The sequence below is a fragment of the Lingula anatina genome, chromosome 7, assembly GCF_051362555.1.
Source record: "Lingula anatina isolate TDL-2025a chromosome 7, LinAna3.0, whole genome shotgun sequence".
Classification (NCBI taxonomy): domain Eukaryota; kingdom Metazoa; phylum Brachiopoda; class Lingulata; order Lingulida; family Lingulidae; genus Lingula; species Lingula anatina.
Genome location: NC_141773.1, coordinates 18,092,350 through 18,104,684, shown reverse-complemented (window position 1 = coordinate 18,104,684; position 12,335 = coordinate 18,092,350). Strand labels below are relative to the sequence as shown.

Here is a 12,335-nt window from a genome sequence, read left to right as displayed (position 1 = left end):
CATCAAATTTTATATGACCATAGCTCCATTTTGTGAACTGCCCCTGTAAGCAATATATAACAAGATCCGTGTTACTTATTATTCTCGAACTTACAAGAATGATGTTAGGACTACAGCTCAAATCGGAAAAACAGTTTGAGAGAATTATTTTTCTTAGCATTATATTTTTTGTGTTAATTTTTCTCTTTTCGAGACGTATAAGAGGTAAGTCAAACGAATCCGATACGTTTGTGCTGTATGCTAGGTGTGACAGTGCCTATAGAGCCATCAGCGCCATTACTAGAGAGTTTCCGGTGCAGTTGGGATACGACGGCTAGATTGTTACGTATGTGCAAATGTATCTAGTAACGCGCTACTCTTTTCTCGTTCCGGTAAAGTTCCAGAATGCTGGCGCTTCCCGCCCCGCTCATTCCAATATAATTAACAATATACGGCCCCTTAGCCATCTATTTCCAAGGTGGAGATTCTTTTTTTATGAAAAAGGAGACATATATTACCCAAAAATTCAATTTTTTACGACAAATATGGCGGTTAGTAAGATCAACCCCCGACTACGTGCCTGATAAACCAAAACTAGCGACTCCTCTCGCTTAAAAAGTCGAAATTTGCATGAACGTACACTTGAACTATTGTAAAAAATTATATAAGGCATATAAATGAGCAAACATAACCTTTAATAACTAGTTTCAATAATCTTCCGCACTGGCTAGATAGGAGCGCTTGTATTCCGCAGACTAGATTGGACGACGGTATATGAATGCGGTGAACGTCACAAGTGCGCACATACCGATGACGTATTAATCTAGCCGGCGTATCTCACCGGCAACGGAAACTCTCTACTGGCGCCTCCTGACACAATATACAAATATTAGGCATACAACATTACATGTGGGTATATTTTAAGACGGCGAAGACAATTATTAATATGATGCCCATCACTATGCTAATAATGTTCGTCGTTAAGGCTGCCTGCCCTTTTGCTTTGGCGCCCTCCACGTCTCCGCCGTTGTAGTTGCTGTCCGATAGCACTGAAAAGAAACCAAAACGTTTTAAATGTAAAGATCGAAGGAGGAACTAAAAAAAGAATCCTGTGATGGAATTTATCTATCATAACTTCTTTTTCAGTACCGTTGCTGTGTGTGTGTGTGTGTGTGTGTGTGTGTGTGTGTGTGTGTGTGTGAGAGAGAGAGAGAGAGAGAGAGGGAGGGAGGGGAAGTTTCACCCAATATACACGTAACAATAGATACATAATAAAACACTAAAAAGGCAGTTTTGTATAGAGCTATCAGAGACTTAAAATGACATTATAAAATTAAATAAAATAAATAATAATTTTAATAAATTAAAAAAATATGAGAGCCCAACTTAACAGAGACTTCATCTACGGGTCTTCAGAAGACGCGTTAAGTTGGAGACCTGAAAAGATATTTTTATTTCTTTTTTTTCTTTACATATTAAGATAAAACAATTACCTGAAAAGATGAGGGCAATTATCCCCAAGGGCAGATTACAACACAACAACACAAAGATGGACAGCCACAAGTAGCTTTGCGGCTTGGGTTGGGGAATGACGTACACAGTATTGCCTGCTGGAGAGGGCTGTGTCACAATCACCTAAAAGATAAAATGGTTTGACAAATTTGGTGTAATTAAATCAATGTATGGCAATGCCAGAACAGACATTTCCATTAGTTTTTCTATTAAAAACATGGATGGAATGACGAATGGTGATGAAAGCAGAGGGTGCTCCCTCCGGTAGCGTGGTTTATTTAATGTATTCGACGTCCGACACGCACACACACATGCACACACACATTTAGAAGTTAGTTTTTAAAATTTTTAAGTATTCTGTTTTTAGTCTATACTGGCTTTAATTTATCTGTGGAGTTTTTATTTTTTATGTAAACAGCGCTGAGACGCATGTGTAGCGCGGTTTTAAAGAAGTGTTTTATTTTATTATTATTATTATATAAGATAGAGCGATTTTCTGAAGAGATGCGCCTAAAATTGTCCAAGGAATACCCCATTACAAACCTGCCCTTGGGATGCTGGGTTGTATGAAGGCGGAGGACCTTGGTCGTACCCATACTGTGGGTTAAAAAATTTTGCTGTGGAAAGACCTCCGGGTACGCTCTCTGGGTGGGTGTCATGCTATAGACCTAAAACAGAAAGAAGCCAGATATTATGGTGAAAACGGAACGCCTTGTTGCCGAAAACAAGAAGTGAGTTTTTTTCTTTTTTTGTGTGTGTTGAAGAAAATGAAATAACAGGAACAGAAAGTGCTATTAAAATTACATTGAAAAAAATATATACATGTATATAAGAACTGTGCGATACGAACACGAAAAATTAATTAAAATCTTTACCGTTCACCACACACACACACACACACACACACACACACACACACACATATATATATATGCTAGTTACCTTTGCTTTCATCACACACACACTTTTAATGAAGCAAGTTTCTGAGCAGATGTGTTTGAAATTCCCCTTTACAAACCTGCGCTTGAGATATTGAGGGCTGAGGTCCTTGGTCGTACCCATACTGTGGGTCTTCCTGTGGATAGGCCTCCGGACACGCTTTCTGGGTGTTTGCCATGGTGGAGATCTGAGACAGAAAGAAGTCAGTGATATAATGATATAACTGAAACACACATCCCCTCAACACTAGTTTTTTTATATTACATTTGCATTGAAGGAAATGATAGGAATGAAAGTAGAAGTAATAAGCGTAAATTTCAGGAATGTCATTTTCTTAGCGTCATGGCCGCTGCTAGGTTGACATGCATTAGAGATCTCTCTTGATTGAAATTTCCACACTTACATTTATTATTAGCCCTACAGTATTGATTTTGTGCCCCCCCCCCACCTCCCATCCCACCTCTACCTCTTGTGGAGCAAGCCCTGAAACCCTGTGCTATGGACCATTGCCCAGAAACGCTCTAGAAATTCAAAGATAGTTGTAGTTGGGAAACACTTAATAGAAATATCTTTTTTTCAAATACGTTCTTATACCTTTTTGTCTTTAAATTGAGGAACCCCTTAACCCGGCACAAAGATTATTTTCTCTCGATGTACTTTCTATATTTTATATATTTTAAGCAGTTTGACCACGTCACATGCATTGCATACGTTAACCATACCATAAACCATAAATGTGTTATTTTCTGTTTCTTTATTTTCTTTATTTCCTAGGCTGGTACTACAAGTATTAATGAATATTTAGTAAGTGGTATGGTTCATGTATGCAATGCATGGGACTAGGTCAAACTGTTTAAAATATTTAAAATATAGAGGACATAGCAGAATTTGTTTAACGGTGGCCATAAGATGACATGTGTGTAAATGTTTTAACATTTAACATTAAAATTAATTTAGTCACTGAACACTGAAGATTTATTTATTGCCCAAAAGAAGGTATGTAAGGCAGTAAATAAGAAGTTTTGGGCGAAGGGTGACAATATAGTTAAGTGAAAAATTCAGCAAGATGGCAAAGTATTAATCCGTCCTACGCCTATAAATAATCGTACTTTAATAGTTTTCCAAGAAGAAGGCTGATTATTTATGATGTTAAACAAATTCAAATCACGACCCTTCTGTGTTTTGCAGTGTCTAGTATGCATATGATAAGGCAAACTGTCAGTGTGCACACCCATTTCGTTATTCTAATGTCTGCTATCTCCAAGGGCGACGCATTTCGACTTCATCAGCATTTCCAAGTGGCATTTTTCATCAAGTATTACATGAAAACAACATTTTTTTTTTTACAAAAGGAACGAATTCGCGAATACTTATTAACTACACAGCGAATATTATTCATTCAATTCTGTTTTTACTCTGGTACCATATAATATACCCGACTAGTAGATAGGTTGTCATTTCACACATAGGTTTATTGTTGACTTATCATTTCAGATTTTCTTCTGTGTTCAGCAACGGACTAATGTTTCCATAAGAATTATCTTTATAAACCACACAAACCTATAGCCTAATCTGAAATATTACAAATGTTTCATCACTGTAAAGATCATTACTGAAAAGGCCTGGTTAATTAAAGGTCGAAAGAGGTCGATGTGCTTTTCAATCAAAAGTAATAAATATTTCGCAGAGAGATGCTTGCGTAAGAAAAATCTTTCAGCTCGTACAAATAATTTTTAGATATCTTTTCCTTTGCTCCGTATAACCCTTGCCTCCACACCCACCTCCAATACCCCCTGTGCCGCTATTTCTCCCTAAAAAACTGAACCTGTTCAACGGCAATTTGAAAGTTATGTTATCTCTGAATTAACGGAATGGCATCAAAAAGCAGTACTATACATGTTCACCAATCTGCGCAAGCCGCCAAACTTTTGGTTTGTTTTGGGGTATGTCTTACTTAACAACAGCTAGAAAGACGGACAAGCTGTTAGAGAAAATGCAATGGAAAACTGAAATATTTACTGAGGCTAAAGAAGAGGAGGATATAGAATACCCTGGGTCGTGTACACTACTATTTCACAGTGAATTTTGCCGTGTTACATAATTTAGAAGCACACGTTCCCTACCTGAAGTTCTACACCATAGGCTGTTTGAAGCGACTCTTCATACTTTTCCCTGCTTACGTATTTGGGTCGTATTCTCGAAAGGTTTTAACTTACGTTTTATCGCAGCTTTTTTCCCGTCAGTCCGTTTGCTTAATTAAGCATCCTCGAAAGTTTGTCAGTTGCGGACTTCTGTAGTTTTTTCATGCTCAGGTAAGTTAACAACTGTCTTTAACTTGCCGTGTCTCGAGCCTATAAGTGATACGCATGGGTGAAAACGTAGAATAAAGAGTGTTGCACATGCGCGAAAATTTAATGTTCTTCTTTTATGTTGCATTTTTGGACAGCTAGTAAATTCATAAATCAAGAAAGTCGGACATGCTCCTTAATTTTTGCACAAAAAATATCTGAACATTTATTGGGTTGGTTGGGGAGGAGGTATAAAAATGAAAAGTTACGACCTTTAAGTTTACTAAATGCAAACCAGTAATTTCAAATTCTACATTTTCTTTTTCTAGATTAATGTCCAGCATCATTTTAGACCCCATACCACAAAACACAAAGAAACATAAAGAACTGGCCCCGATCTCTCAAGAAGAAAACTTTTACTTGGAAGTATGTGACCTAAGAACGATGCATCAGTTGCGCCCTTACCGACTTTTCATCGCCATTTTGATAAGACCGCACACATTGCACGAACAATTACAATTTATTGTATATTAAGAACTCCCCTGAAATGCAATATCGACCTAATCATATTCACAATAAACTGGGACATTGAAATTCGGTTAAAGGAAATAAGTTTTATTTAAGATAACTGTTTTGCGTCGTGCTATCTGCTAAGTTCATTGCCTGATGTCGAGATGTCGCTGTACCCTTAGCAGTTATAGTGGAGACTTTTAAAGAACTGGAGCACGATAATCCAGCTTTGTAAAATGGACAAATAGAGCCAAGGTTGAATTTTTGATTGATGACGTAAACGGATGAAATGTTGAAGAAATGTAGAGTAACCACCGGGAGGGGACCAAAATGTCAGATTTGCAAGGCTCTTAGGGAAAGAAAGAGAATAAAATAACTGTACCACTGTGGTATATCACACACGGTGTGCTCTGGTAACACATTTACATTGTGATACAAATAACTACTACGAAAAAAGCACAAAAATGACAAATATTCGAGTGTAACACAACGCTTGTTCTAATCAGGTTAAAACACCGGGTTGTTGCAGCTAACGCATTACTTTGGATCAAATATTACATTTTATTGGAAGTTTTTTACCTGAACAGGCCACTGATACAGTATTTTTCTTCGCAAAGGGCTTATTCCCAATGAAAATATCGGTTTACGTAGATCGATCCAACTCCGCAGGCACTCTCGCTGAATGCAATCAGATAAAGATATTAACACGCCTCCTCCGTATCCACTGATATCAAGAGGTCCTTAAATGTTTTACAAAACTACACTGTGAGCCCTGCAACATTGTTGTAACAAAGTACTCGCGCAACCTGTGGTTAGAGAGTCATTTGTCCAGGCGTTGTGTGGAATACAAACATATAAGCTGTTGATTGTACGAGCACTTTGGAAACAAAGTTGATTAATTTGATTGTATGCACCAGGAGTTCCCGCGGAGTTTGGATCGATCTACTTAGATCGATAGTTTAAGTGGGAATGAGCCCTAAAAGATAAAGTAGTCTAGTTCGTCTAACCATATGAAATCATATTGATTGCGTCTATTACGTTTTAACTGTCAGTTAGGAATGCTTACATAAAGCGACTAACTTATAGCCTGCAGGGCGATTTTCTTTTGATTTGGTGTTTACTTGGCTTCACTAAAAATCTTTTGTAAAGATTGTCAGAACGCATAGCTGCTTCACTTAAAAAAGGCGTTTGACGCTGATTGCATAATGTGTAAAGATGACAACTTATTTCAGCAATTTGCGGGATACGTGAGTGTGGAAATGTAAGACGGGACTCCTTCAAAAGGTCGATAGCGTTGAAATGTAGTAAGACGGAATGAAGAAATTGTATATGCTTTTAAGATGCAAAGCGGCAAAATAAACAACGAAATGGTGATATTCCAGTGTCTTTTATCCTCTCATCTTTTTTCTTCTCTGTTCACCTTTTTTCATTATGGTTCCTTTTCACAGGCTTCTCCATGTTATTAACTTGTTGAATACGACACCGCACGTAGCAGGCGATGAGCACTTGTACACATGTACACACACTGCAGGGACAAAAGAAGTGTCACCCCCTAACTCAGAGTAATAAAAGTAGGCAGATCTTGGGTACTTATAATGCCTGGTCTACTTATAATGTGACTAATGAGTATAAAACCGCTATACCATGGAATTGTATTGTTGGTCTTGTACATGTACAGCAAATTTTATTCCTGTCTTCCTCCAATATGGCAAGATACAGGCAATTATCTAACGGTTATAGGTGCAAGTTATTAACCTGAAGAGGCGGAATGTAAGCAATGTCAGAATATCGATACAATTGAATTGTTCAGTCAGAACCGTGCAGGGGGTCTGGTCTCGGTATAGAAACACTGGATCAAGAGACAAATTGCCTCTGATGGGTCGTCCAAGAAAAAATACTGGCCGTAAAGACCGACGACTGATTTTGATGTCCAGGTTGTCAAAGTTCGACACTGCTTGTCAGTTGACAACACAGTGGAACAATTTCACACATAAGAATGTGTCTGTGAAAATTGCTAGGCGTCGGTTACATGCTCAGAGAGTGTACAGCAGGGTGGCAAGACTGAAACCTCTTATATCGTTACAAAACAGGCAACGTAGAGTAAACTAGGGTCAACAGGATCTGGAACTGGACAGTTCATGACAATTGGTCCTATATATTTTTTCTGATGAGTGTCGCTTTGGTCTGACCTCTGATGACAGAGGTACTATGCTGCCAAACTGCTGGTAAAGCATTTGCACCACATGCACTGAATTTTCGAACCCGGAACAGCATATTCATCATGGTGTGGGGCTGCATCAGCATCCATGGCTTGGGCGAATTGATAGTGGTTAATGGAAACATGAATCGCTAGAAATATATCGATGTTTTAGAGTCAGGCTTGCTACCATCTATTACTAACATGTTTGGTGACAGGAATTATCCATTTGTTCACCAGGATGACAATGCTCCTTGTCACAGGCCCAGAGCAGTTGATGATTGGTTTGACCAACAGGACATTGGCAGGGTGATGTGGCCTGCCCAGAGTCCGGATGCAAACATAATAGAAAATTTTTGGAATGATATGTCAAAACTTTTTACAAATGCCCGTCTAACCAGCAGAGAAACTCTGTTATATTCAGTGTTTCATGCTTGGGCCAGCATAAGCCCTAAACGCATCAGACAATTATATGAATCCTTGCTTCGTAGACTGGCACCTTTTATTAGGTCGCGTGGCTATGCCACTAAGTACTAATTTTTGACTTGAAACTGCATATTTTGGTAGAATGTATATTTTGTTCTCATTTTGTGATTTTTTGTGAATTTTGATGTTAATAATATGATACTAGGAGCATATCATTCCACAGTCATTCATCTCCCCCATAGTATTGGCTCAGGAGGGGTGACACTTCTTTTGTCCAGTGTGTGTAGTATGTATCAATAAACATAATATTGCCTTTTGATGCAGCTTTGTTGAGAAGAATATATAGTCTACATCGTAAACATTTCCATCTTTTCATCACATTTTCATTTTTACGGGTTCAGCTTTGATATCTAGGGTTGGGGATGGACTAGAATTGGTGGATAGCAAAGTACTATTAACGAGCTGTGCATTTTGAATAGTTCCCTTATGCAAACAGCTACACGTATCAGCAGATATTTATTTCTCTAGACTTTGAAAAGAATGACACTCTCCTTCGACCCTTTCCATAAGCTTGTCAGTAATCACCATTATCAACTCCACCTGCAATTACTTTGTTATGACATTTGTTAGAAATTTAACGATCCGGTAATTTCACAAAGTAATATTTCGCCCTGACATCTGAGTAGATTTGTCAACATTGACAGTAATATCACGACTCAGTGCTGTTCCTCTATGTACCGCTGAACCGAAACACTTTGATAATAATGTTTGCAAAAATGGGACAAATTTGTGTTCAGCTATCTAACTTTCTTGAAATAAAAACAGACACTCGCCTTCTTAAAATATCATTTAATATATAACTGACTCGTTTTAAAAATGTTATATACTTTGAAATTTATATGCTATGCTTATCAACTTTACAACAAGCGACACGGAGCTTGTGCATCAATCATACAAATAATAAGCTTTTATTGTCTACACAACGCAAATATTCAGAGTACTTAATGAAATTCTGAATAAAAAAATAGTTTACATGTATAGCATTCTGTATGAAAACTTCACTTAAGAGATTATTTTCGGTGAGAACCAAAATAACCACCTTGAAAATCAAGGGGGTGTGGGCATTTCAAGTTTTATCCCCAGCATTAATAGCGTTCTGGTGTGTAATTATCCTGGAAAAATTCAGCTTGCCGTATGTGTGGTCCTTTGAAAGATGCATTAAGCAATACGCATTGCATGGGAACGTTTTTAACATGCAGCAGCGAGGTTGTATCATTATTATTTTTTTACACAAGCTTTTTTAAAAATCTCTTTCTACATGTATATACATATCTGGCATAGACCCTCTACCAGTGCACATACTACGAAGCACCATCACAACTGTTCAAACTCTCACCATATACCCATACCAATGCCTTTAACATTGAATCTTTTGAGACACCAATTCTTCGGCGATATTATTGATTTTCACTTAGAAAAACAAAGGCAATGACACAAGTAGTTTTTTCTTCAGCTGTGAAACTTTCGTGAATGCATTTCTATGGGTTTTCCCATTTAAAACATAGGCTTAGTCAAAACTTACCTTATGTGCTATTTTGGAGAACAATATTTTCTGGTTATATGGCTACATTATTGTTATATTAACAGGCTGCCATAACTAGTGCTATATAGTACAACTACTACTTGGGCTTTATGTAACACTACTACTACTGAAACTGCTTCTGTGAATACACATATCTACCGGTATATACATCTTGTATTTACATAAACCTACTGGTAGCATGACGAGGCCAAGAAAAATGATACAGAAAAATGACACTAAATTGAAAATAAACAGACAAAAAAAGCCTGTGAGTAGCTATATGAAATGCCATTAAAATGTGTTTTGGGGATAGCAGACTCCAAGCGTGCGTGCTTAGGCTGTATTCCCAGAGCTTTTAGATCGATCTATCCCCGCGGGGAGTCTCACTAGATTACTGTCATATAATCCGGCTTAAATGTCCGTCCCGCCTACTACAAGCTGTAAGGGGGTAATTACCTTTCGTGTCCGCCCGGCTGACAGCTATTTAGCGTGAACCCCCAGGGAGTTAGGTTGATCTAAAGTAGATCGATCTAATCTCTGGAAATGGGGTCTAAGACCCCAAAGTATCAAATCTAACAACCCAATCTAAGACCCCATTTCCATAGATTTTAGATCGATCTATCCCTGTGGGGAGTCTCACTTGATTACTGTCAGCTTAGCCGGCTTAATCGTCTGTCCCGCCTACTGAAAGCTGTAAGGGGGTAATTAACTATGGTGTGCGCTCGGCTGACTGCAATTTAGCGTGAACCCCCAGGGAGTTAGGTCGATCTAAATCTTAATCCCTGGATCTATCTAAATCTCTGGGAATACACCCTTAGTCCCGTGTTTTGCATGTATTGTTTGCGTCTGTCCCTTCTTTCCATCGTCTTTATCCCTAGTCTCCCTAGTCAGTGCGCGTTTTGCAAAATCCATATCAGCTGTTTTTCAATAAACCTTAACTCCTGTTGCAACTTTATCATAGACTCCAATAAATCTTGCTGCTGCTGGAGAAGCAGCAACTGAAGGCATATTTCTGCGGGACTATCGTCGTCTGCGTTCTGAAAAAAAAAGACACTGTAATGTAGACATAGGTGGCCGATTTTGATTTAAGGATGTTTAATTTGTATGTTATTCCGTTCGCCTGAGTGCTTTTGCCTCTATGAAAAATAAGGCCTGGTTTTCTGTTAGATTTGATACTTTGATCAATGAGTTACATGTATAGTTAGGGAAAGAAATCTTTGATTTCATAATGAGAAAAATGGTGATCTAAAATGAAGTCCGAGAAAAATTAGAAAACTTTTCTCCATTGCCATAAATATGCGATATTTCACACTGAACAATATTACTCCGTATACACAATAAAGAAGCAATTTCATATTGGGCCTACATGTATTAATGGGATTTAGCACAACTTCATATATTGTGTTTTCACTGCTATGTACTGGACGCATTATCAAACTGCGAACGAGATATGATTATTCTACAACAGAAATATCTAGTTGGAGATTTTCAACAACAACGATTTTATAATATCTCTCTCACCGAGTCTTCTCTGAAATTCACCGGCGCGTCTACATAACCCTCACCCTGCATGTTGGTCTTCGGCCCAGCCTCGGAGCACTGCTGTTCGCGTCCAATAGCCTAGAATGACAAAATAAATAAAAATAAATAAATGAATATAATAATAATAATAATTAGCAGGCCGCAAAACTTTTTCTTTGAATACAACACAAAAACAAATAATTTTCTCTGACTTTGGTGCAACAGCAGCGTACCTGTTTTATAACAAGTGCAAGTATTTCGGAGGATTTTTTTTTTTTTTTTTTTTTTTTGTAAAATATTTACATCATAGAAATCCTAAAAGCAATTTCAGATTAATTTTATGGTAACACATGTATAAATCTTCGCGGTTCTTTCTACTAGAAGTTGTAACTTCTGATTGACATTGGATTTTTTTTTCTTTTCAGACATATAAAGGTTCCTAATATGACCGCGTCTTCTGAACATCTCCATAATCAGCCAAGTTTTTCGTTTGAATCAGAAAGGAAAATATCAGCTCTCTCTGCGGTGCCACAGGAGTTACATTCCGTATTGTTAAACCCGTTACAGTACATTAACTTTTACTTGGGACTAAGATTGCATTTGCCTGTAACGAACCTCCGAGAATAATGACATTTTATGTATAGCATTTACTGTTGTCTTGGATGTCTTACAAAATTGCAAATTTCACGCATACGCATTCTGCAATTTTCATCATTTGAATTGCATCATTTTGTCATCATTTTATTCGTAACCCGAGGTAAGAGGTAATGTGCAACTAGATATAATGTTCATAATTCATTCTAAGGAGTGACAAAGCAATTTTCGAAATTTTCTCTCGAGACATACATGTAGCGCGGTTTGCTGCGTAAGCGGTAACTACACAGGTGCGTCCTATGCATTAATCCAAAGGCGACTACGCTATCAATGTGATCAAGTAACAAAAAGTACTCTAGTGTATGTAGACTTGTGTATGTAGACTAAAACAAGCAAAGACTCTAAGCATAATTTTCAAAATATATGTATCTCACACAACACTTTCATGTTGACGGAATTGTGGTAAAGCACACTTGCAATGCGTCGCTCTGCCTGTCAATAGGATGTACAGTTTTCTTACAACTTACCGCTGCGGACTTGAAATTGCTTTTCTCGCTGCCTTTCCCAACCACATCCTCATTTTCCCCACTTTCTTTTCCACGGCGCTGATCACTCTCCATCCCTGAATATTGCCAAACCTTTCTACTAGTCCGCAAGTAGTCGTAAATGAGATGTCACATGCGAGTGCTTTCCAATACGGGGAGAGTTAACCTATTTCATTCGACCTTCGCATTCTGCACGATTTGAAGACTCATAGAAAAGGGAATCATCTACCGAAAGACCCGTT

General features: G+C 37.9%; 2 protein-coding genes across 4 annotated transcripts; both read right to left on the bottom strand.

The window, feature by feature from the left end:
• Window positions 1-271: 271 nt before the first annotated feature.
• On the bottom strand, window positions 272-4,813 carry LOC147760828 (uncharacterized). Of its 3 annotated transcripts, XR_015335512.1 has the most exons (5): window positions 4,647-4,810; window positions 2,510-2,617; window positions 2,035-2,159; window positions 1,473-1,614; window positions 272-1,028 (listed from the first exon to the last, which is right to left on the bottom strand). XR_015335512.1 is itself a non-coding variant. In XM_087018033.1 (4 exons), exons 2-4 carry the CDS (start codon window positions 2,606-2,608, stop codon window positions 944-946), a joined length of 309 nt encoding a protein of 102 aa, XP_086874159.1. In that variant the 5' UTR covers window positions 2,609-2,617; window positions 4,554-4,813; the 3' UTR covers window positions 272-943. The 3 variants fall into 3 exon arrangements, 2 of the variants coding, with proteins under 2 accessions (XP_086874159.1, XP_086874158.1); XM_087018033.1 differs by lacking the exon at window positions 1,473-1,614 and having other exon boundaries at window positions 4,554-4,813; XM_087018032.1 differs by lacking the exon at window positions 1,473-1,614 and having other exon boundaries at window positions 4,647-4,811.
• Window positions 4,814-8,141: 3,328 nt separating this feature from the next.
• On the bottom strand, window positions 8,142-12,316 carry LOC106166282 (uncharacterized). The gene is made up of 3 exons (XM_013544787.2): window positions 12,076-12,316; window positions 10,955-11,053; window positions 8,142-10,470 (listed from the first exon to the last, which is right to left on the bottom strand). The coding sequence occupies exons 1-3, from the start codon at window positions 12,166-12,168 to the stop codon at window positions 10,321-10,323; spliced, it is 342 nt and encodes a 113-aa protein (XP_013400241.2). The 5' UTR covers window positions 12,169-12,316; the 3' UTR covers window positions 8,142-10,320.
• Between the last annotated feature and the right edge of the window lie 19 nt (window positions 12,317-12,335).